We start from the raw sequence: 22919 nt of genomic DNA, 5'->3' as shown, positions 1-22919 counted from the left end.
AAGCCACAGTATTCAGTACCATAGGACGGCAGTGTACAGTTGACTCCTATAGATGCAAGCAGAATTAGATGCAAGTGTTAGAACAGATGGGTACGTAGCTGTACACTATATGTGTAGATTAGCATGCCCTAGCAAATACTTACTAGTAGGAAATGAATCATCTGTGCTACTGATCACTAAATATTTGTTGTCTATTAAAACTTGATCAACATTCTTAATGTCTTTTATAGTCACACAGTTTGTCTTAAGGACTTTCTTTTTTTTCTCCTTTTTTTCCCTTTCTTCTTTTTTTTTCCTCCTTTTTTTTCCTTTTTTTTCTCCTCCCAAATGCAATGTACCTTGCCTTCCAGACAAATCAGACAACACAACCCAGTCATGTGCTTTTTGTTTTTCCTGCTGAGTGCTGACATGGGATTTTTGCTTTGATATGATAGTTCTCTGCTGAAGATGAGGGTGCTTCTGAGAGTTGCATTTTTGGCAGATGCCTTCTTCAGTGGTGCATTATTAATACCATTTGTACAGTGCTGTATGCTGAATCTCACCTCATTGATTATTGTAATACCGAATTACTTCTAAAGTTTAGTTCTGCCCTGGTGGGGCATAGAAATACCAAAGATGCCATTCCTGAAAGATTCTTTTGCTTCACTGGCAGGCAACCTGGCCAGATCAAATGGTCTGAGGGTAGGAACACAAGTGAGCAGATCAAAACTGTGCATTTATCTGCTGATCATGTATGTCCAAGAGATTTTTGCTTTTCAGATAACTTTACCACAAGTCATATCTTGTTATGTATGTCTCTTTTGTGATTACCCTAAACTCAGTGATCATGTGATTACTCTGAATCACTAATTACTGTAATTTCCTGTGCCAGTCAGAAAAATAATGCATACTTGTGCCAAGGCATCTGAACCAACTAAAACCAGGTGCTAAGAATTTGCCCTGTCATTTCAATTCAGGATTGTACATTTCATCATTTTCTGTATATACGTTTTTTTTTTTTTGAGTGCTTCAAAGATCTGAAGTAGAAAGTAGTGGGATCTGTGTTGATGTTAATGTGCAAAACTCATTCCAGCTGGTACCAAATCTGGTCTGAAGTGGAAAGGCTGCATCTTGTGACGACAGCTTTTGTTGTCAGCTATAGTGTGCTCACTGAACAGCTGATTGCCACAAATGCCTCGAAGTTTTTGGAAGAAGCTAAGTTCTTCTGCTAAATGTCAGACATCAAGGACAGCCAACAGAAGCCAGATCTGTGCAAAGCAGGCTGTCTTCTTGATGTGTTTATCCTGACCTCTTGCTAGGCAGTGAGTTCTGTGAATTTGTGTGCAGATTAAATCATTCTCTGAAACTTTCTTGTGTGACTGCTGGGATTCAATTTCTATGTTTGTTAAGCATCATAGGATGTTTTCCAAAAGGAGCATTGCTTAAGTGCTCTAGGCAGCAAAAAGATGGTTTTCTAAAAGCATTGGAAGGTCTATATTTGAGTCTTGTATAACAAAAGGCCCCTTGATTTGGCCAAATCTATCCTCTGAGAGGAATGAGAGAGGTTCCATAATGCTTCCAGAGATGAAGAAGATTAGAGTAGTCTGTTCTTCCAATTGCCCTTGCTATACACATGCTTATACATAATCCCTCCATTAAAACAGCTTACACTTTCTGGGCCATAATGTTGCACTGAAAATCATGTTTACCTGGTTATTCACTATTCTGCTAATTCCACACCCAATAAGTAAGTAGGTTGTAAGCAGTTTTGGTTGTCTCTATCCAGCTGCATCCCCAGTGTACCCCAACTCCTTCCCACATTGTTTTCCATGGATTGCCAGCTGGATAAGAAACTGAAAGGGATCTGTCTGATCAATGTGCCTGATGTTTCACCTAACAAGGTGGCCAAGCACTGCCTCTCATTTGCCAGTTGAGTCAAACATCACGCACAGCTTCTTGGCTGCTGTCAGACCAAACCAGTATTTTTTGGGGTCTCATATGCTGTATGCCCAAAGTCCTCTTGTGGAGTCTGTTTCCTAGGATAGTGTCTAGTGTCACACAATATGATCTACAGTCTTCGTAAGTACTTGGATGTGTATGGGTGCACACAGACACACATTCTAAACACTTGAACTCTGTAGCATTCACCTGAGTTACATGTTAACTGTTGTTTTGGATTGTTGTGGATTGAGCAGAGCAAAAAGTCCAGATCACTCTGCATTTATGACCCATCTTTTTCATTGCATAGATTTGCATTAGCTCCCTGCCATTTGCTTTTTGTGTGTGTGTGTGTGTGTGAAAGTTTCTATATATTTTTCTAGTTGAAAAAAGAATAGCTTTAAGCTAAGATTTAATTCTTGCAAGAAACAAGATGCAGCTGAATGATAATTCTTCATACTTAATTATGCCTCCTTTTGTCAAAAGGCCATTTTAATCCATTTAATATGACCGATTTTTCCTAATGCTGGTAATATGGACATAATTGCTTTAATTGTGTTTGGAAGAAACATTTAGTTTCTCACATAAGTGTAATATTGCTACTAAACCAAAGACAAAGTCAGTTTATCAAAATCTTACGTTAACCTAGAGATTTAAAAGTCTTAAAGTAATCATTTTTATCTCTGAATGTAAAGTTTGTCTGATAAGGTAACTCCTGCTGTCATTATGCCTTTCTTAAAGAATTCACTTATCTATATTATTTTGCTCGTAATTTTAAGCTATAGCTATCTGTCTTGCTGTGCAGTAGGACTTCACTTATTCTGATTTAACTTTATTACTATTTGCTAGAATGAAGTATGTTATCAGTTAAATGTTCTTACAGAATTTTACTGCACAGCAAGAATTCCAGTAATACTGTCAGAAAATTGTAGTCTATGACTTGATATATTTTAAACTCTTACAGTGGAAATGGCCTCTATGTTTGCATTTGTGGTATTGTTTTATGAAAATTGAGTGGTAGTGTTAACAATTGTTTTGAAAAATAAAAGTCCAAGGCCAAGCAAGCCAGGTCTGCTTTAAATTAAAAGTGTCACAGAAAAAGTTTTTCATAGGAATAGTGAAGGGAACACACTAATTTTAAAATGGATCTTGATAAATTATGGGAAGTTGCATATGATAAAGTTGATTTTGCCAGCAGGGTTCTGAATTCAGTGATTCAACCAGTTATGTATTTCTATGCTAACAAAACTACAGTGAAATCTTTTTGTTGTATTTATTAAGTGTTGTGTTGTTAAAACAATGAACTTCTTGCTATTTCGTGAAAAAAAATGATTGGATATATGATTGGAATTTTAAGTTGGATATTATTGAACAGAGAAATTGGAAAATAACATGGAAAAATAGCAGGTATATTAGTCTGCAAGTTACATTATTGTGTTTTATAATTTCTCTTTCCCCCCACTCAGTATTTATGTTTTGGGAGTTGAATAAAAGGAAAACCCAGTAAGATTAATGAATACAATGACTTTAATTTCAGTTTTACTTTTGAACCATGGAGGAGAAGAAAACATCCATTTGCCAAATGGAAAACTATATAAGTGTTAGGAAGAAGGGTTATTTTCAACTCCTGTGCTGCAATTAATAATTTTCAATTCCATACTTGAAGAAAGCATATTTGTTGATCTAGCAACAATAGTCACAAAGCTAGGGGTTGAGGGTCCTCTATGTAGGACAACACTGCATGAACATTTCTCTCGTGTACCTCTCTGAGACATGTGAGACACTGTGCAATGAAGCATAGCTCTGTGCTCAGGCCCCAGGAGACAATGAGCATGGAGTAGTTATCACACACAGTTAACCACCAGTTAGCCCTACTCTTTTTTTTGGTACAGTCTATGGAACAGAAGGAGTCCCAGATACTTTTTGCTTTTCAGGATTTTTGTTAGTACTGAAAGTAGCCCTGCAGATGTAGCTGAGTACACTATTTCACTGAGATGTTAGTCTCATTCTGTTAAGATGATATATCAAGTGCAAATCCAGTAAATAACCTTTGAGGCATCGCAAATTGCCACAGATAGATTGGATCAATCCAGTCACTCACACAAAGCACTGGGAATAGAAGCATTTGTTACAGTGACTCAGAACCTTTTTGGTGTTTTCTTCCAAGTGGAGATGTTGCAGGTGATATAATACTGCTGCCAGTTTAAATCCCTTATAAATTCACAGTCCACAAACCTTTACTATACCTTTTCAAGATATGTAGGAACCTTGCAATTTTTTCATTCAGTTTTAGACTCAAAAGTTCTAGCCTGCTTTCTGTAAGTCCCAGAAAAGTGATGCACTCCTTTGCTAAAGCCAAACAAATGATGAAAAAAAAAACCACTAGACCCCAAATCCTTGCTGCTAACTTCAGCTCTGATGCCTTAAAAAGCTCTAGAATCCTTTTCTGTCCTGCCAGATGTTCCTCCCATGTTTTATGAAAACAAATGATGTCATTTTAGCATATGAAGATGTCTTCTGTTCTCAAACGTTGGGTTAGGTCATTTACTGCTCTCTGGAGTGTCCCATGTGCATTTGTGAATTTCGAAGACATTCATCAAAATTAATAGAGTTTTTTGGATGCCACAAAGACAGTTTTCTGGTAGATTCACATTTTAGAGCTAGATTTCTTCCTTTTGTCTACCATGCAATAAAAAGGAAAACCAACCAATCAAACAAAAAAACCTGCCACCACTTATTACGTCCTGCAGTACAGGATTTTTTTTTTCTTTCCCACAGTATCTTTTAGATTACATGAGAGTATTCTATATGTACCTCTGTTTTGCCTTCTGTCCCTCTAGATATTTTTTAGTTCTGATTAGTATTCTGTACTTCAATATGAGTGTGAAATTTCTAAAAGACTCTGCTGATCTATTTCTACTAGATTGTATTAAACAGCTGAATATGTTTAAAGTGATTTTTTTTTTCCCCTTCTTCAGGAATAGAAAGAAATATACTTTCAGAGTACATTGAAACGTTAACTTTATAAACCACAAATGTCAGTGATTTTCACAACCATGAAGGTACTTTTCCTTGATACTTTTACAGATTAATTTTTATATGTCACTGGAGTTCTCCACTTAGAGGTATTTATACTAGTAATGCTAATGTTACAATAAAGCTATTTTCTTTTTAGGAGTTGTATTCTTGGGGAATACCTTATAACTGAAGGGCACTCACTTTCACAAAAGGAGCTGTCTAATACCTGAAGCAGTATTTGTGATAGCAATCTACAGTTTGACATATTGTCATATAATCCTTCCTAGAATAGCTTCAAACAGATAACTTTTCTATAAATTGACAGCCCGTAGCTATTTTAGTTGTAAACAGAAAATTTAAAATTTAATTAGATGCTGGCATTCCTTTCAAAACCTTGGGAGCGACTAAGGGTCATTCATTTGAAATCTTGTCTCAGCATACACTGTGTTATTTGAGCATTGTTGTATCCAAAACCCAATGAAAACAGCATAATAGCAATAGCAGGTCTTTCCATTTTGTTCTTTACTCCGAGTTCTATTTTCAGTTACTCTTGTGTTAACTCGGAAACACTTAAAATAAGCATACTGCCACAAATTTTTAAATAAGAAGTGTGGATGCTTAGGATTAAGATTTACAAACCATCATTAATATGACAAGAGGTAGGTAGAAGAAAGTGTATTTTTTTTTTTCCCTCATGTAGAGCAGAAGTGTCTTAAATATTTTCAGAAGTATGCCTTTAAATAATGAAGAATTTTTGGTTTAACATTTGGACACAGTGCTAGATTTTTTATAAACGCAGTAGTAATACATGTAATCTACTCAAGAAATAAGTGATATGTTTTTTTTTTGAGTGCTCATGTTTTACTTGGTCAAGTGCTTTTCCTGTACTTTTTGTTCATTTTTGTTGCTATTTATGAATAGTTTGCCTTGAGAGCATAACAGAATAAAGAAAAAATAAAGAGCATCTAGGAGTTGAGAAGCCTATTAAATGTTCTTTTTTCTAAAATCTCAATAGTCAAGTAATTTTGAAATATTAGCCCATAAATGTTATCTTCTGGACTCTAAATAAGTCTGAAAACAGTAATATTTGATTTGGCATATTTGTTCTTAATTAAATATTAGTATTTTCTCTGAGCTTGAAGGAAGCTTAAAATTTACAAGTCTTGTGTAATTCCTATTTCCAGAGATATGTCAAGAAGTTATTTGAGGCCACCATTGTATTGCTGTCAAAAGGCACACCCCTCATGACCACACTAGCCTAGGGTGAGCTGGCTAGAACCATCATGTTTGGCTCATGTCCTTTGTTCCAGCTGCTGAATTGTATTAAAAGACATCTAAAAATACTCAGACTAATTTAAGCAGTGCTTTCTCTATTAATTAAAACACAAAGATGTTAAAAGCTATTAAATACTTAGTATCCATCTTCTGTGTATTCATGGGAACAACAGCTGTAATTAAGAATGCTACAATTGCGATGGGAGAAGTGATATCTGTGATCATGAGTGGGACTGCAAACGGACTGTGGTATGCCATTCCTGCTAACATATGGCCCACTGTTATAAAGCAGTTTAAGAAATCTGGTGGTAAGCAGTACATAAGGAGCTGCAGTGGCTTTATGAAGGCAAGAAAAGAAGAGTAGACTTGGAGGAAAAAGTCAGAATCTATTATTTGGATTGGCCTTTTAACATTTCTGTCTGTCATATAAACTAACACGCCTTAAATGAGGATCAGCATGAGACTGACTTTCTGGGAATGAGAAGCTTAACCAAGGTATAACTATTTGCTTTCTTTTAAGATTTGTGAAATTCTTGAACTTTTACTTAGCTACCGTTTTGCACCACAAGATTGTCTGTAATAATAATCTGTAGGATTTGTAGGTGAATTTGCTTGTTGGATTGTTTTTTGCTTGATTTGCCATCAGTGCCAAAGTCTGATAATCTGTTGAAAACAAGTCCTTGTGTAAAATACCACTGTAAATGTACACAATTTAACCTGATTAATTGTGTGACAGCTTGGGGTGACAACAGTTTTCGCAGCCACACAAGTTTGAGCTAAAGGCAGTCTTGCAAAGAAACTGTAGGGACAGGAAAAAGTTTGAACTGTGTTGTTGTTGTTTTTCCCCTTAATTCTGTTGATGATACTTGAACTACCAGCAGTGCCAAAACCTAAGAAGTTTGGACTGTGTGCAACAAGTATAACTCTTTTTAGAAAGGGGTGGAGGTTCTGCTGGCTTACAGCAGAGTGCTCACAAAAGGCTAATACGCTATGCTGTTTAGAAACAAGGACTTAAAAAGCTTTCAGTAGCTATGCAACACTGGTTTTCTATAGCCGAAAATTGAGGGAATCAATGCTAAACTGAGATGAGGTCTCATTGTATCAGTCAAAAGACACAAAATATAAGAATGGTCATATAAATTCTGTCTTAAGTGCTATCATAGCTAAAAGTAGTCACAGTATTAACCTATGCAAGATTTAGATGTATGGAGCATTAAATTCTAATAACTTTATGTTAGGTATTAGATAATGTCAGTGATTTTCCACTGTTCATTTACTGCTGCCTTGCTAACTCTGAGGTTGTTTTTTCAGTTTCTGTTTTACTTGTCATGTCCAAACAATAATCAGCAGCTGTGCAGAGTCTCCATGGGAAAAAAACCAAAACCCCGTAAATTACAATTGCTGAAAAAAAAAAAAAAACAGCATTCAGTATCAAGCAAGCAAAATAGTTGTGATGAATGGGACTCATCATTTCTATTTTAAACTGTAACTTGAATTGGATTATACAGGGTAAAACAACCATGTTTCAACTTTTTAACCATGTGTATGAGAAGTTTATTCTCCAGTAACAAAAATCCTGGTAGAAGACATCTGTTGAATATGTGGACAGGAATATAGAATTACATTGGTCCAACACCCAGAACTTGCTGTATTAAGCACAGGATCAGTGCCAAAAAAAGCAACGCTAAGAGCTGTTTAGTCCCTTTCCTTGTCTCTTCTGCAGAGCCAGGTCGTAGAATGATGTGCTAAAAATTGAGATGGAATGACTTAAGTGAGGTTCATGTCAAAAATTACTGAAACAGGAAGCTGCAGCTGATAATGGAAGTCACTTCTGGAGCTTAAAATAAGCTTTTATTTATATGAAGTTTAATAATTCTTTATTTAAGATGGTGCAAATGGAGGAACATTTTTTTCATGTCGTATGATGAGAACCTTCATCCTGAATGCCAGATAATCCCTCAGATATGCACTTTCCTTTCAGAGCCATTTGGCCTTCTGTATAAATCTTTAGTTGCATTTAATGATTTATCAAGGATTTTCTGCTTTAGAGGTACCACTTTAGCCCACTTGGAATTTTATGTCTGTTAGCACAGAAAATTTTCATTTTCCAAAGACAAAGAAAAGGTACAGAAGAAGATTTTGTGCTGCTGCACTATAACTTTGATGTGATGTGTTTATTATATTCTAATGCCAAGTTTCAAAGAAAATGTTATTGTATAAATGTGTGGCCTATCATTGTCATAGCACAGGAAAAAAAAAAACAACTAAAATAGTTATCTCATTTAGTACTGAGTTTCTTATTCACTTTTATTCCATAGTCACAATCTGAGTCCAACTTTGCAGCAGAGCAATGGTATTACAGTTGTGAAATTTCTTGGAAACTGGAATTTCCAAAGAAAGATATCTTAGCTAAACAGTAACTTTTTTTTTTTGGTAAACTTGCCTTTTTCTTGGTCACCCTCCCAATCCTCAAACAGCTACTGCTGCTTCTCCCTCAGTGCTGCTGTTCAGTGCTTGTGCTCTGCTGACTCTGGCTGTCCTTATGCAAAGACCAGTCTCCCCAGACTGTGCACCATGGTTCTGCCAGGGTCACCATTCTTGTCTGAGTGTCTTTGGAAGCTTGCTTGCAAAGGCTCAAGACAAGTGAACTACTCATCTAAAATACTCCAGGGCTAAGGTTGCTTTGTATTGATACATTTGTAATTCTTAATTTTGTCTGACTTATAATTCTTAATTTCATCTGAATTTGGCTATCATTAAGAATACCGTCGTCTTACTTGAGTCTGGTCCTCAGACTAATGCCAGCAGGTTTTATAGCTTAACTTTTTTCTCAACAGAATATTTACCTCTTCATTTACGTATTTCCTCTTCTTTATTTACTTTTCTTGGCTGCTAGTTTTCCAATAAAGCTACCAAAACATCTCTTCCATTTATTCAAAGTTTTTTTTTTTGTCTGAAATTGGCTTCTCTTACTAATATAAAATATCTAAATAAGAGGTATATAATCCATAAAGAAAATACTATAAGTTATATAAATCTCTTCCCTCAGTTTATCAGAAACAATTATTTTTGCCCTGTAACTTACACTGTCACCAAAAGGCTGGGGTGTTAAATAGAATTTGTGACCAAAACTGTATTGCCCTGCACACTCAGTAGCCTATCTAAATGAATTTTGAGTGTTTTATTATTTTTATTATTCATCCTTAAAATGCATTTTATTCGATAGAATCCTTCCTAATCATTAGTATTTCCTTTGAATTATATACTTTGAAACAAATATTTAGGCAAAATATAAAAGTGTCTTAGTCTTTTCAGCTGTTCTCCTTCACTAAAACTTTTATCTCCAAAAATAACCTATTAATTGTAGATGGCTAAAATGAAATACTCTGTAGTGTTTTTTTTTTTTTGTCTGCTGAATGGTAACTATCTTTCTCTTAGTCACATTCTTTAACCTACTTTTCTTCACTTTGTAACTGTCTCTTCCATTGTGCTTCATTTAAATTGATTTTCTTGATTCTTTCTACTTTTCATTTAAACTCACAAGCCTTTTCTTAAAGGTGACAGAGGAAGCACGCACTGGATTTGTCATCCCAATGTTTTTTGATCCAGAATAGGCTTCTCAAGGTTTCCACTTGATGTTGTTTTCTTCTTCTGGTACCCTTTCTGTATCACAGTTGCTTGGGTTGAAGTGCCTGTGCTGGAGAGTGCGAAGATGTCCAAACTTCTTGAAAGTTTTTAGTTTGCAGCTACCTAACCTTTTAAGTGCCTCTATCTTCACTGAGTCATAGGACTTTGCTTAGGTGAGCTTTACTAGTGATGTTCAAGCCCCACACGCTCTTCACAAGTCACACAAATATGCATTGGGCTGAAAAGCACAAGAGATTAAAAAACAAAATAAAACCCTCTGTGAAGCAAAATGAACTTTATTTCCAGTGCCTGATGGTTTGTTTGATAACTGCTGCAGCTTCCTATATTCAGTCAGTGCTGTTACCTTCCTCTTGTTAGGCTTAAAGACAGAAGCATCAAAGTCCTCAAACTGGAAACTGATTTGTGTTTTGACTAGAACAACACATTAACAGTTCCCCTGTCCCCAAATGCAAACATGTGGGTGAATCTATACATGTTACATTAACAGCTTCTTTTTTGTCTTCTGATTAGAAGGAAAGTAATATTTGAAAAGTGCCAGGTAAAACAAGGAAATGATTCTTCCTTCCATAACCATGCTAAATTGATTGAATTCAGTTTCTGGGACAAGGAGCTACTGCTGTGCTAAAGGATGCACAGTTGTTTCATGATGATGAAAATGTTATTTGCATTTAAAAAATACATCTGTTCTGAGCAAAAAGATGTTAATCACACAGAAAAAGTCATGAAAGGTATGATACTTCACTTATAAAATACAATTTATTTTGTGAACCTAAAGAAGCTATTTTGACCTGAAATTTAGGCACTATGAGGCAAAAAAAGCTGTAAGACATCAGCTGTGTTATACAACATTCTGTACAAAGTAGATTAATATGGATGTGAGGCAAAGAGTAAAATAGTTTTAGTCCTTCAGTGTCTACTGTGTATTATCAGTTAACTTGGTAATTTACTTGAATTTCTGGTGCTGTTCTGTTCTCTTGGTATTCAAATGAAAATGTCTAAGACTTACATCTTTGAGGAGGCCTTGTAGCAGCTGCTGTGTCTGTCTCAGCCCTAACAGCTGTTTCATGTAGGTGATATTCTCTGATCTCCATTCTTCAATTTACGGTTTATTTTTAATGTTGCATTTTTTCATTCTTTAATGAATTGAATTAATTCAACTCTGTTCTTAATTTCTATTCTTAATTTAAAAACAATTATTTTTATTCTTTTTGGCTTTATACGTGTATGTATTTTATATGTTTTTAAAAAAAGTTTTCACTTTTATACGGGTAATTTTGCCTTGTGGAGTCTATTCTTTCATTAACTTTTATTTTTATTATATCATTAACTTTGTAGATCTTGACCTTAAGGCTATTCATAGAGAAATGGAGTTTAAATATATAATAGAGATGAATGTTATAGCATCATAGTGGTCATATAAGGCTTACTGTTGTAGATATGACCAATGTGATATCATAGACAAGAATTTCTGTCCTGGTGTATTTTTCTAGCCTTCTTAAGAAAGCCAGCTGTAGCAGAAGTTATCATTTGCAGGTGCACAGGGGCAGCAGAACAAAACAAAAACAAACCCTAAACAAATGAACAACAACAAAACAACAACCAAAAAAGCCAAACTAAACCAACAACAACAACAAAGACCTCATAGCTCTCTGCCATTTATGTGCCAGAATCCTGTGAAACCACAACTTATTAATGCTAAAGGAAAGCTCAACAAATACTCAGGCAGTGCCTTCTGCTAGGGATGATATGCACCCTTATAAGAGTGCTTGTAGAGAAAATTTAAATAGAGAAAATTCAGCTGTGATTGCCCTACATTTTTCAGCAATCATTGATCGAGAGCCACCAGGGTATATATGATTGATAACTACTCTTAAGAAAAGCTTGTGTTTAGTTTTTTCACTTTTGAATCCTTCCATAGTCTAAAAACTAAAATTGTAGAAAATAATAAAAAAGTTAATAACAGGATGGGTAAATGTATCTCTTTCAGAACATTTTTTGAAGGTTTGTTTTGTTAATATCTGTCCTGTGGCAGTGAAAAAGTTCTTATAATAGCTGCTTTCTTATAGTGTGCAGAAACCTTTACTGTTTGGTCAGTAACGTCCTATTCATTCAGGTTCATGGCTAACCCATTGTATGAGGAACAGATTTTTACCATGTACAACGTATGTGTGTTGTTGTTGATGATGATGCTTACAAAAATACAGTTGCTGAAAGTCAGAAAGCTTGTCAGATTGAACAGCTGAACTGAGAACCAAACCTTTGATAGAGGTACCCTTGCATTGTTAAAGAGCCTGTCCTCAAAATACCAAAAATACCATTCAGGAGTGAAGTTTGTCCTTTTACCTAACATCGAGACTTCTGTCAAAATAGTCTTTGCTTTCTTGAATATATATATATATATATATATATTTGGCACTTATTTTAAAGGAATATGAAAACTGCCCCTCAGAAAAAGGAATAGAAAAAAAATGGAATTTAGAAATTTAACTACTTTCAAATTAAGAGCAAAGTAAAAGCTGTAGTTAACTCAGTGGAAATAGACATTTGTAAGTCAATGTGATGTGTCATGGAGAAACATCTGTAGGAGATTGTTATCCCCTTTGATAAAGATCAAGCTCTACAATGCCTCTTCTGGTAAGTGAAAAGTTGACCATGATGGATGTCACAATCACTCAATTTTCCTTGAGAGCAGTGCTTTCCATTGGAAACCTCTTCTGTTTTTCAGTACTTGGAACATGCCCAAGTACTGCATGCCACTTAACCAGTAGCCCTATCATCTGATTGCCCTGAGCCCTGGAGAGATGTTTGGAAAGCAACTGACTCTATAGGATGGGGGGTTGCCTTTCTGGCAACTGTTTCTGTTCTCCTGGCTCTGGCTCTACAGCTGGCTTTTTTGTGTCTGCAGTTTGGTCAGACCTGGTTGTTTTTATGTCCTAGATGTGTGAAAATGGTAATAACTTCCTGCAGACTATGCAGAGAACAGTGTGAAGGAGCTACAGTCAAATGCTGTGTACCATACGCAGGGATCCCCAGCTGTAACTTGCCCCCAGCAGGGTCTTGCCATCACCCTACCCATAAATGTGAACACATGGTGAAAGAAAGGAAGGAAGCTAAAAATAGAGGGTGGTGAGTTGCTTGTAGTAATGGTGTTAAGGGAGATTACAAGGAAGTTAAAACGAGATTACAAGGAAGTAAACGGTTCCTAAAGAACAGTTAAGGAAACTGTGTTGCTGGTGATTTGAAAGGGTTGCAGTAAAATTTGTGCTTCCAAGGCTACATCACTACTACATAAGTTAGCTGATTTCAGGATAACTGTATGTATGCCTATGTGAGCTGTTGCCAAGAGATGCCACATTCAAAAGAATGGAGGAATGTATTTCTAAGTGATCTACAGTCTGACTTTTTTTTTTTAATGTTTTAAGTATTCTGCTGTCATTATTTTATTTTCTGATGGAAGTAGAAATGATGCATTTCTTAGGGAAAATAGTGCCCTTTTGGGTAGGAGTTCAAGGTAGGAGTCTTGAAAAAATAGAATGGTATGAGTGTTGAAGGGATGAAACCATGCCAAGGAACCAAATAAATTAACATGACCAGTCCAGAGGGTTTTGAGGGAGAGATGGCAAATGGAAGAGAGGAAAATATGTGGAAGTGCAAAGGAAAATACATAAAGTTAAGTTAATACACAATGTTCAATCAGTAAAAAGGAGATACGTGTTTTGGTAGTGCTTAAAGTTGACTGTCCTCTTTTCCTCTTTTTTTTTTTTTTTTTGGTTTGTTTGTTTAGGAATCGCATGTGTTTGGGAAGACCTGCTTAGGTTTTTGGTTATTTTGGATTGCTTTTAAGAAAAATGTATCAGTGGCTATATATTTACAGTATAAAAAAAAGTGGAAGTACAACTTCAAGACATGAACAACTGTTTTTTTTGTAGAGGCTGTGTAGTTTTGTTTTACAGAAAATAAGTATTCAAATGGATTTTATTATGAAATATTATCTTGAGAGAAAAATTACGGATTTCATCTTGAGTCTTGTAATCTTAAGATCTAAAATACCTTTGACTCAAACTTTAGATTTTTGAATAACTTCTCTGATATTTTTCCCTTAATATTGCAGCAGAAGAACTCATTTTATGAAAAGCCAAGCTGCCCATTAATTTAGTTTTTGTAGTTATGGCACATAAATGACAAGTTGAAATGTTTGTGATTTGAATAGACTTAAATCTTGATCCAACACTGACATTGGTTTGGTTTCTCAAGTTTTTCAATTGGTTTTGTATGTTTCAGTACAAAAATTCCTCTTCTTTCATGAATCCAAGTGATATTCCTATGTTGACGACATTTTGTTGGTACCTCTTCCAGTATATTTTAAGGCTGAATATTTTGAAGCTTTGGGTAGGGCTATGATAATATTCAGAAGAAACTGCTCAAGTTCATGCAGAATCACTTCTAGACTTGCAAATAGTTTATGTTGCAAAAGGAAGGTGTTTTCTCACGTAAGAAGCTGCAGAGTTGCAGTCCAGTTCCTTTTCTCTACTGACTTTTTTTTTTTTGTGGTTGACCAAAGCCAAATTATTATTATTTTGGAAAAAACTTGTGAAAAAATTTTTTTTGAAAAAACTTTTTTTTTTTCAGTGCATGGGGCAGACGTTTCTATAGTTATTTATTTTGGACTTTGTCAAAAGTGCTTGTCACTTAACATAATACCCCCACGCCTCACACCCCCTGCCCTGTAAATTCCTAAAACTTCAAGATCTATGCATACCTCATTTCAGGAAAATAACGGATTTATGGTTCTTCTAAAACTACAACTTCTAGTATTCTTTCCTTCATTATCACACTTCTGCTAACATAGATCTGATGTTTCTCTCATGGTAGCCAAATTTTTAGTGTTACATATCTGAATCACTAGGAATGTCACCTTAGTAATCCTGGGTATTTTAGTAGTTGAAATAAAAAGCATTGGGACTATGGTATGCTACAATTAAACAAGCACCCCATGTAATATTAGTGGTCAGGAAAATAGGAATCTGGGGAGACAAATGGATGGCAAACAGACTAGTGAACCAGTCCAGCTACCAAGGGAAAAGTATTTTGTTTTATAACATGCATTTATGATATGGTGGTAACGTATTTGGACTTTTAGGTAGTGTTTTTTAACTGCACATCAGAACAAAACAGATATAAAGCTTACTATTTTACATCAATTTTTTTCATAGTAAGTAGGAATATGGAAGCATCCTGTCAGAGGAGTTGTATCCCTTTTCAGGTGTGACTGTCATTTTTTTCAAGTAAATCAATAAATTTCACTAAATTGCTCACAGTTGTGCACAGATTTGAAAATGCCGTATGCTGAAATTAATGTAGTAACTAATCTCTAGTTTTGGTATATCTGAAAATAGGCTGCATTTTTCTTCTATTTAATGTTGTTAAAGTTTTATATAAAGTTTTCTGTCATATACTTGTTTTTTTCTTTGTTCAATAAAAAGTTAAACTGATTTTGATAATTATCGAACACTCAAATTAATTTTGGTTCATAAATTTCTTTTGAAATTTCTTTGATCTCTGTATGGTAACACTGAAATTTATTTGACTGTTATGGCTGAAGGTAGCACTCATGAAGAACAGTGATAGAAACAATCCAGAGTATGGCATGCAGTCTTATGCTTGTGGTTGCATTTGCAATCTTTTGCTGTTTAATTGGTGTCTTGTTTTCATTTAAACGATTCCTGAGAAAAGTATATTGCCCCTGAAAATCTTGGAAAAAATGAACTGGTTTGAATACAAAATTAAGCTAATTATAGTAGCATATGTTGCTCTCCTCATAATAAGGTAAAATTGTTTTTACTTATTTAGCACACAATTTCCCTTTTTCTATTCAGAGTTTCAGAGGCAGTTATGTAAGCTGTGAAATGGATTGTATGGGATAAAATGACTCACCAAGATAGATTGTAATGCACATAGCTGTGTTGTTGCAGGGAAGTACTCAATGACTCAGCTGTAGAAGAGGCTGCTAATTGGAACTGTTGCACATGGGCTTTTAGATGAACCCTGAACTTGGGCCAGCATGCTTTTTGGCACCTCTTGCTGCATGAATTGCTGGTCAGATTTTGAAAAGCACTGGGTGGCCCACCTGCCATCAAAAGGAAAGAAAGAAGCTCAAAGCTCTTCAGATTTATATTTTGGCTTTCAGTTAATTCTAATATTTTTGTTGTCAGTTCTTGGCAGCTCCTATGAAGGGGATAAACTTCCTGTGCTTTCCACTCCCAGTAGCATACCAAAATCTGAGGCTATGCTTTTAAAATGTCTTCTAAAATTGCCTTAATCCTTTCATTGGCATCTTTTCAATAAGGCAGTAATCTCCCTGTCACGGTTCTGTGTCTGCTCACAGAACAAGGGAATACCTGTGTGGCTGATCACAGTTTACTTCTCATTTTGCCTAGTTTGTTTAGCCTAAGAGAGAATTTCATGTTATAGTACTCTAATTCATTGCAATATTGCTTTTCTAATCTTGTTTTCAAAAGTTGAAAAAAGTTGTCCGAATGTAAGAACGCCGTGCTTGAGTTGAATGTTTCTCTAGCCTGCACTGTAATCAAAACAAAGCACATTATGGAAATTCTTTTTGGATCTTAATGGTCTACTGCAGTGTCAGTCTCTTAGAGCTGTCCTTGGTAGCTGTGTGCTAATCAGAGATTCTGGGATAGTACTGTTTTTTTTTCTTTCTGCTATGCTGCTGTGCTTTAGGGGCAAACAGTAGCAATCTTTCCTTAGTTGCATTTTCTGTTTTGTTACTAATATTAGTATTGATACTCTCAGCAATATATTTTACTCCAAAATGGCTGTTTATAGTTTTTGTTTTAAAAATTGTAGGACAAATTATGAAACAGTTTGCTAAAGATGATTTTTGGTTTTACAATCATAATGAATATATTCCTGTATATAATTTGCAGGTTTATATACTAATTGGTATTTTTAATCCCAGAAAGATCCATTCTACTGCGTATCATAGCCCCATGAATTTAACTATGTGATTTCATTCATGTTCTGTGACTTCTGACCATCTTCTAGAAAGTCATGAAAACCCTTTTTGTCCTAACCATGTATGCTAACTCATACTATGGGTGTATATGCATATACTTAAAATAATTTTAATAGTTTTCCTTTTTTTTTAATGACTGTATTTTCTTAGTAGTATATTTCATTCATCCAGAATAGTGGATATTTGGTGTGGTGATGGTCTTATTGGAAGACAGTATGTTAGCAAAGAGAGCTTCACAGATGAATATTCATTATTTGTGATAACAGTTCAAGTTGCCATAGGTAGAATATAGCTGTAGTTCCCATGCTTGATCTATATGTCAGAGATCATCTTACTCTTCCTTATCAATCGCATTTTTATGGTAACACATTTTTATGGTTATATATTCTTGGATGGAAAGTATCTTCTATAAGATACTTATTTTCCTGTTTGTTTTCATTCCGGTGAGGCAATTGTTTGCGTGTAGCAAACTTAACTGCTTTGCATGGCAGACTTTTATCTTGTAATTTAGTCAGTCCTTTTTGAAGGTGGTGTTTGGCTGAGTGCTTTGAGTTGTGTGAAATCAGAATTGTGTCTATAGGCGAAGAGTATGTATTAGCAGGATGTATGTATGTGCATAATCTTTCTTTGATGTTACAGAAAAATGTACTTTTATGGGTAAACAGTCCATGTCCTCTTTCTGAAAGCAACGTGTGCGTCCTCTTTGTCAGTTGATTTTGTCTAAACGCGCAATGTAGTGCCTATATAATACAAACAAAACATCTCCCCTCCTCCCCCCTTGAAAAAAAAAAACAGAAATGAAAGTTGCATGAAATAACATTTAGCATAATTATCTATCTATCTATCCTTATTACATACTTGCTTCAGATATTGTAGTTTTCAACAGATTTTTCCTAAGTTTGCATGTTGCAGACTTTTGCGTGTTCAATTCAAATGAAAAAGTTGCCTGTAGACATCAAGTTTTCCTGGTCACTATGTTAGATGATAAGAGAGCATGTAAAGAAATCTGAAACAGGTGGCAACTTTAAGTTCCGTTTGGATCATTTTGAAATTTCATTTTTTATTTTTTAGTGTGTTAAGCAAAATTTGTTATCTGATTCTTGTTAATTTTTTGAAGCAAACTTATGAATGAAATATCTTTGAAGAACAAGAGAGTTGCGTAGCTGAACATGTCAATTCTGGCAGAAGTTTTTTAAAGGGAGCTAAGAAAACTCTTAACCTTAACTTGCTCTTAGCACAGTCTTCGACATGCCTTGCATACCCAAACAATCCTCTGCTTGCTTTCCATAAGGTTCAGATTGGTGTGCAGCAAGATGAAGTATACAAAGCAACTCCTTCAGATAGTTTCAGGCCATAAAGATTTTAAGGCAGGAGATAGAAATACAATCCTCTCTAGTTACAAAGTACTGTGACACACAGACAGTCTGAAAGGATAGTTTTAACAGTTATGGAAATGTGTTTTTTATTATTTTTGTTTGTTTTTTAAAAGTTCATGTGGGTTTCTGCTTCAGGCTTTGTTGAAGGAAGAAATGCAGACTTTTCATTGGAAAAATGTGTAATTTTAAAAAGCAGTTATCAGCTTCCTTTATGTCTCATTTCTAATTTTTAATGATGGGTTGAAATTAAATTAACTAGAACACAGTCAGCTGTTGTTTGTCTTGCTATAGATGTATTTTTTCCCAGTTGCACTGAAATTAGTTCAGAAAATCGCAGATTTATTTCAATAAAAGTAAAGAGGCAGCTATTAATTTCTTGCTGACGTCAAATGAGTTCTCTCCAGGTTTCTATCTCTTGCCCTGTTTGATTTTTACGTGACCTGCTAAACAGAATTATTTTGTGTCAAATAACACCTGCCTGAAGAAAACATCCTATTATTCTGTTAAACAAACAGAAAATTGCATATATTTCTTTCTTAAATATTTACAAATATTTAGTTTATACATAAGAGAACCTAGTTGTTATTGGTCACGAAGGTTACTCATCTATATTTGCATCAAACTTGCATCAGCACTTATTGTTATATTACCATGGTTATATTATTATTAAACTTTAGCTTGTACTTGGTTGCTAATCAAGAACAACTCTAGCTAGCAGTCCAGATGTTTAACAAAAATAACATAGCTTTGTTTTCTGTTCGAACTCAGCAGTTATTGTACTTTTCTTGAGCAGTAAGTTTTTGTCGTTGTTATTTTTATTTTTTTGTATCTGTGCAAGCAAATGTAATGCATTTGTCTGACAAATTTATAGGGCTTGAGTCTTCTCTAGTTGTATTTTCATGGCAAGGTGAATGTTACTACAATGAAGTACTAAAGATGGATCATCAGAACTAGAGAGGACATATTTTCAACCTAATCATCGTACACTTTTTTTAATGCTCAATTTGCCTTGAGTTTTTATTTCATGTTTATATAACAGTATTATGTACTGAAACCAAAGTGATTTCTGCTAATACGGCTCTGTCAGTGAGTTATTTTTTTTTCAACTTTTGGTAATTCAGAACCTTCATTTTGTTAACTCTCAGTGCAACCAGGAAAGAATAAATGGGATTGCTATTAATTTTTAGCACTTATTCAGGTTTGGTTTGGACAACCTGTGTGACCTCTGTTAAAGCATGTCATGTCTTTTTAAAGTGTAATGTTAATAGCTGCTTCCTCTTTTTTTTTTTGACCATTTTTTTTGTACAGTGTATCATCAAAATTTGCTGTCTTTGTGCTAAGCAGTGGCCCATACTGTGAATGACATCCAAGAGAAATACCTAGAAGATGGATATAATAGAAATAATAAATAATATTTAACTCAAGAGTCAGATGGAGACTTTTTCTCCTTACTGTTCAAAACTCAGACATTATGAGATTTTAAATTTTTATTTTATTTTTTTGATTTTTTCCCTAGAAAGTTCAAGGAAAAAGACACTTAGAGCTGCCACTAGCTATGTCTTTTGACCTGATAGTAAAAAACATTACTAGTGGGTAGGCCAGGCAGAGGATGGATGTGCTCAATGTGTACAAAGGAAATAGGGACCCTTGGAAAGAGAGTGTTCACAAATATATGAGAAGTGACTGAAGAGTTACAGAAATTGTCTGAAATACTTGCTGTTTCTAGGGAACATCATCTCTTTATGCAAATATTTAATAAGTGAAAATGCTCTTATTTAGAAGATGGTTATGTTTTTAATTGCAAAGGTTCATTTTCACTTTTGAACTCTGTATAGTTGCTCTAATTTTTTTTCTTAAAGATATTTTACAAGGCAGACCAAAGACATTTTCAAAATCATTTCTCCTAATTGCCTTGAATTCAAAAAAAGTAACAGGAAAATCAAGAAGATGACTTTTTAGGTATGGATTTGATTAAATAATTATGAATATAATCTTTAATAAGAAAAAGATAAATTCTGCACTAATGGGAATATAATGAAAATATTATCTGATGAATGGTCTCTATAATTTGATAAAAGAAAAAATGACATAAAAGGAAGACTAGTTAGTGTTTGGGATGTTTGAATGGAAGTAGACCTGAGAGAGTAATTTGGTAATAGATGGACTGTGGACAAACTCCTTAAGAAAGCAATTTGCAGTGGAACAGTTTAACAGACAACCAAACAGAGATAGTGATGTCTACCTGGACAGGAGAAATTGGGCAGAGATTTGAAGATGACACCAGTCTTGATCCCAGAGGCTTTGTGATTCTGAGGGGACAAATAATAGACATCTACAGAAGCAGTGAAGAGAGGGAGAAGGAAGTATTTGGATAAAGTTACTCATCACTTCAACTCCTGTTAATTGGTAATGCTCTGTTGAATTCCTTCACATCAGTGGAAGATGGTCTGCTGAGTTCGTCTTTCATGATAAGTTTGAGTTGGCAGGGTTGGCAGGGAGATTTGAGGTTAAAAACTCAGAAAAAATAGAAATGAAAGACTGAAGGTATAGATCCTGAACTCTTGCCTATATCTCGACTCACTGAGTTGTGATGGCAGCTTAGGGAAGATGAATTGACTTAAAAAAAAAAAAAAAAAAGTCAAACAGAAAAAAAATTGAGTCTTAAACAGAACAGGAAAGGAGAGAAGAAATGCACCAAAAGGTGTAGGAAGGCATGAAATAAGAAAAGATTGTATTCTATCAATACTGTATATTTTTGACTTTATACTTTAAATGTTAACATATTTCAGTGCTTTTTAGTCTCCTCTGTTGTATTTACATGCAGAAAACATCAGATATGCTGAAAGTTTGTTAATTGATTGATGTTAAATTTATATGATTGCATTTATACAGTGTTTAAAGAACTTAAAAAGCCTATACAAATTTAGGAGAATAGTGAAACAAATTATTTCTGTTTTCTTAGATAGTTTTATTTCTTTGTATAAAAATATAGATCAGTAAGCAGATGTATGTCATATAAATGTGTATTGGTCATATATTTCCCAAAGGGTTGTAACAGGGCATTATAGTCTTCAGATTGGTTTTAATGTAAAAATAAATAATTAAATTGAGCTCTTTTTTATTTAAAGCTGTCTTTTGGGGAGATATTGCCTTAGATGATGAAGACTTAAAAATCTTTCAAATTGACAGGACAATTGACCTTACGCAGCACTCCAACGAAAGACTTGGCCATAACACAGGTATGATATTTCAGACTTGCTTTTAACTTATTTTTCTCTTATTTACTTATGCATATAAGTTCACCTCTGGTTTTAAGTGCAGAAAGTCAGTAAAACTTTATGGATAATGTTAGTTTACAGTTAAAAAAAATGTTCAACAAGTACTACAAACTTGTTTAAGTGAAGCGAAGGGAAAAGCTCAAATTTATTTTATTTTTTCTGTATTTCTGATTAAAACAAATAAACAGAAACGAAAACAAACAACAACAAAAAACCTTGTACAGCCAAAGAGCAGAAGCTGGGAGGAACCTCTCTGCCAGTCCTCTCTGCAGGTGGTCATGTGGGAAAGGAAGCTGTACAAAGCATTGCTTTCAGCTCTGCAAGTTCTCGATAGCAGAGTTGAGATGCCCTGTGGAGAAAACAGGGAATCCTGGAGGCGAGACTGGGATTCTTGAATTGCAACACCTCCTTTTGCTCTTTTTTTTTCCTGTTGTTGTTGTTTAATCCAGATCTGCACATCAATCTAGAAGATGCACAAGAATATTTTTATCCTTGCTAGAATTTGAATTAGAATGTAAATTTGTCACATACTGTGCATTAGTTCTAGACACTGAAACAAAGGCAATTGGTTTTTGAGACAGATAGATAAAGAGATATTATTCCTGTGTAAATATATATGTATACGTGTGTGTGAAAACATAGTCCATGTGTAAATGGATATCTACTTAGTGTCTAAAAATATTCATGCTTTCAGGCTGTGATTTGTAAACTCATGACTGCGAATGTGTAAACTTTCAGGATATGGTACCAAAAAAATTCTAGTGGGAAGGTGTGAAAGAGAATATTTATGCATAGTAGAAAATGCATAAATGCATTTCTGAAGTTTATTTTCTATTAAGCATGGTGTATTTGTTGCTGAACTCAGCTAATATTAACTTGATGATTCCTAGTAAGTGAAAATAAGGATCATTTTAAGGAATGACCAGAAATTATTTTTTTCAGACAAAAGCATTTTGTAGTTTAATCTTTCACTATTGATAAATAAATATACATGATGTATTTTCACTCTTTCTTGTAGTTAGAGTATGTGATTAGACTGTTGTTATAATAACTTGAAAATTTATTTTATCTCCCTTTGAAACCACTCATTTATTTCAGCTAGGATCATCTCTGATCTTGTCTAGATTAAGGCTGAATATTAAAAAGTCATTAGAGCCAGGGGTTTCCTTCTCCCACTTCACCTCAAACAAATATTTCTAATTGACAATTTGAAGTATTACAGGCCCCATTTTTGCAGACAACGTAGACAGCAAGGTCCTTAAAATGGATGCAGTCAAGTGATTTCTTTGGCCTGCCGACTTTCCTTTTTATTTTTCTATTCTTTTCTTTTAACTGAAAAAATATTTTTTTTTTCAATTGCCACAGGAAGAATAT

The 22919-nt window shown here is 34.6% G+C and overlaps 1 protein-coding gene and 1 long non-coding RNA gene across 16 annotated transcripts in view; one reads left to right on the top strand and one right to left on the bottom strand.

Moving 5' to 3' along the window:
* The window catches only part of TLL1 (tolloid like 1), a 160973-nt gene that overhangs the window by 57589 nt on the left and 80465 nt on the right, over nucleotides 1–22919 (top strand). For 11 of the 15 annotated variants that reach the window (XR_013951146.1, XM_080591748.1, XM_080591737.1 and 8 more), the window contains one exon: nucleotides 21396–21506. Coding sequence is in view for 7 of the 15 variants with exons in the window: in XM_080591741.1 (XP_080447867.1) it covers nucleotides 21396–21506 (111 nt within the window). In the remaining 8 variants the exon portion in view is untranslated. The remainder of the gene's footprint in view (nucleotides 1–21395; nucleotides 21507–22919) is intronic. The other 4 variants (XM_080591738.1, XM_080591746.1, XM_080591739.1 and 1 more) reach the window with 1 other exon arrangement.
* LOC308195045 overlaps nucleotides 958–22919 on the bottom strand; it is a 36523-nt gene continuing 14561 nt past the window's right edge. Inside the window, exon 2 of the long non-coding RNA XR_013951183.1 lies at nucleotides 958–15985. This is a non-coding gene — a long non-coding RNA (uncharacterized lncRNA). The remainder of the gene's footprint in view (nucleotides 15986–22919) is intronic.

The sequence above is a fragment of the Anser brachyrhynchus genome (assembly GCF_964034855.1).
Source record: "Anser brachyrhynchus genome assembly, chromosome: 4".
Classification (NCBI taxonomy): domain Eukaryota; kingdom Metazoa; phylum Chordata; class Aves; order Anseriformes; family Anatidae; genus Anser; species Anser brachyrhynchus.
This window is presented reverse-complemented; position numbering and strand designations above follow the sequence as displayed.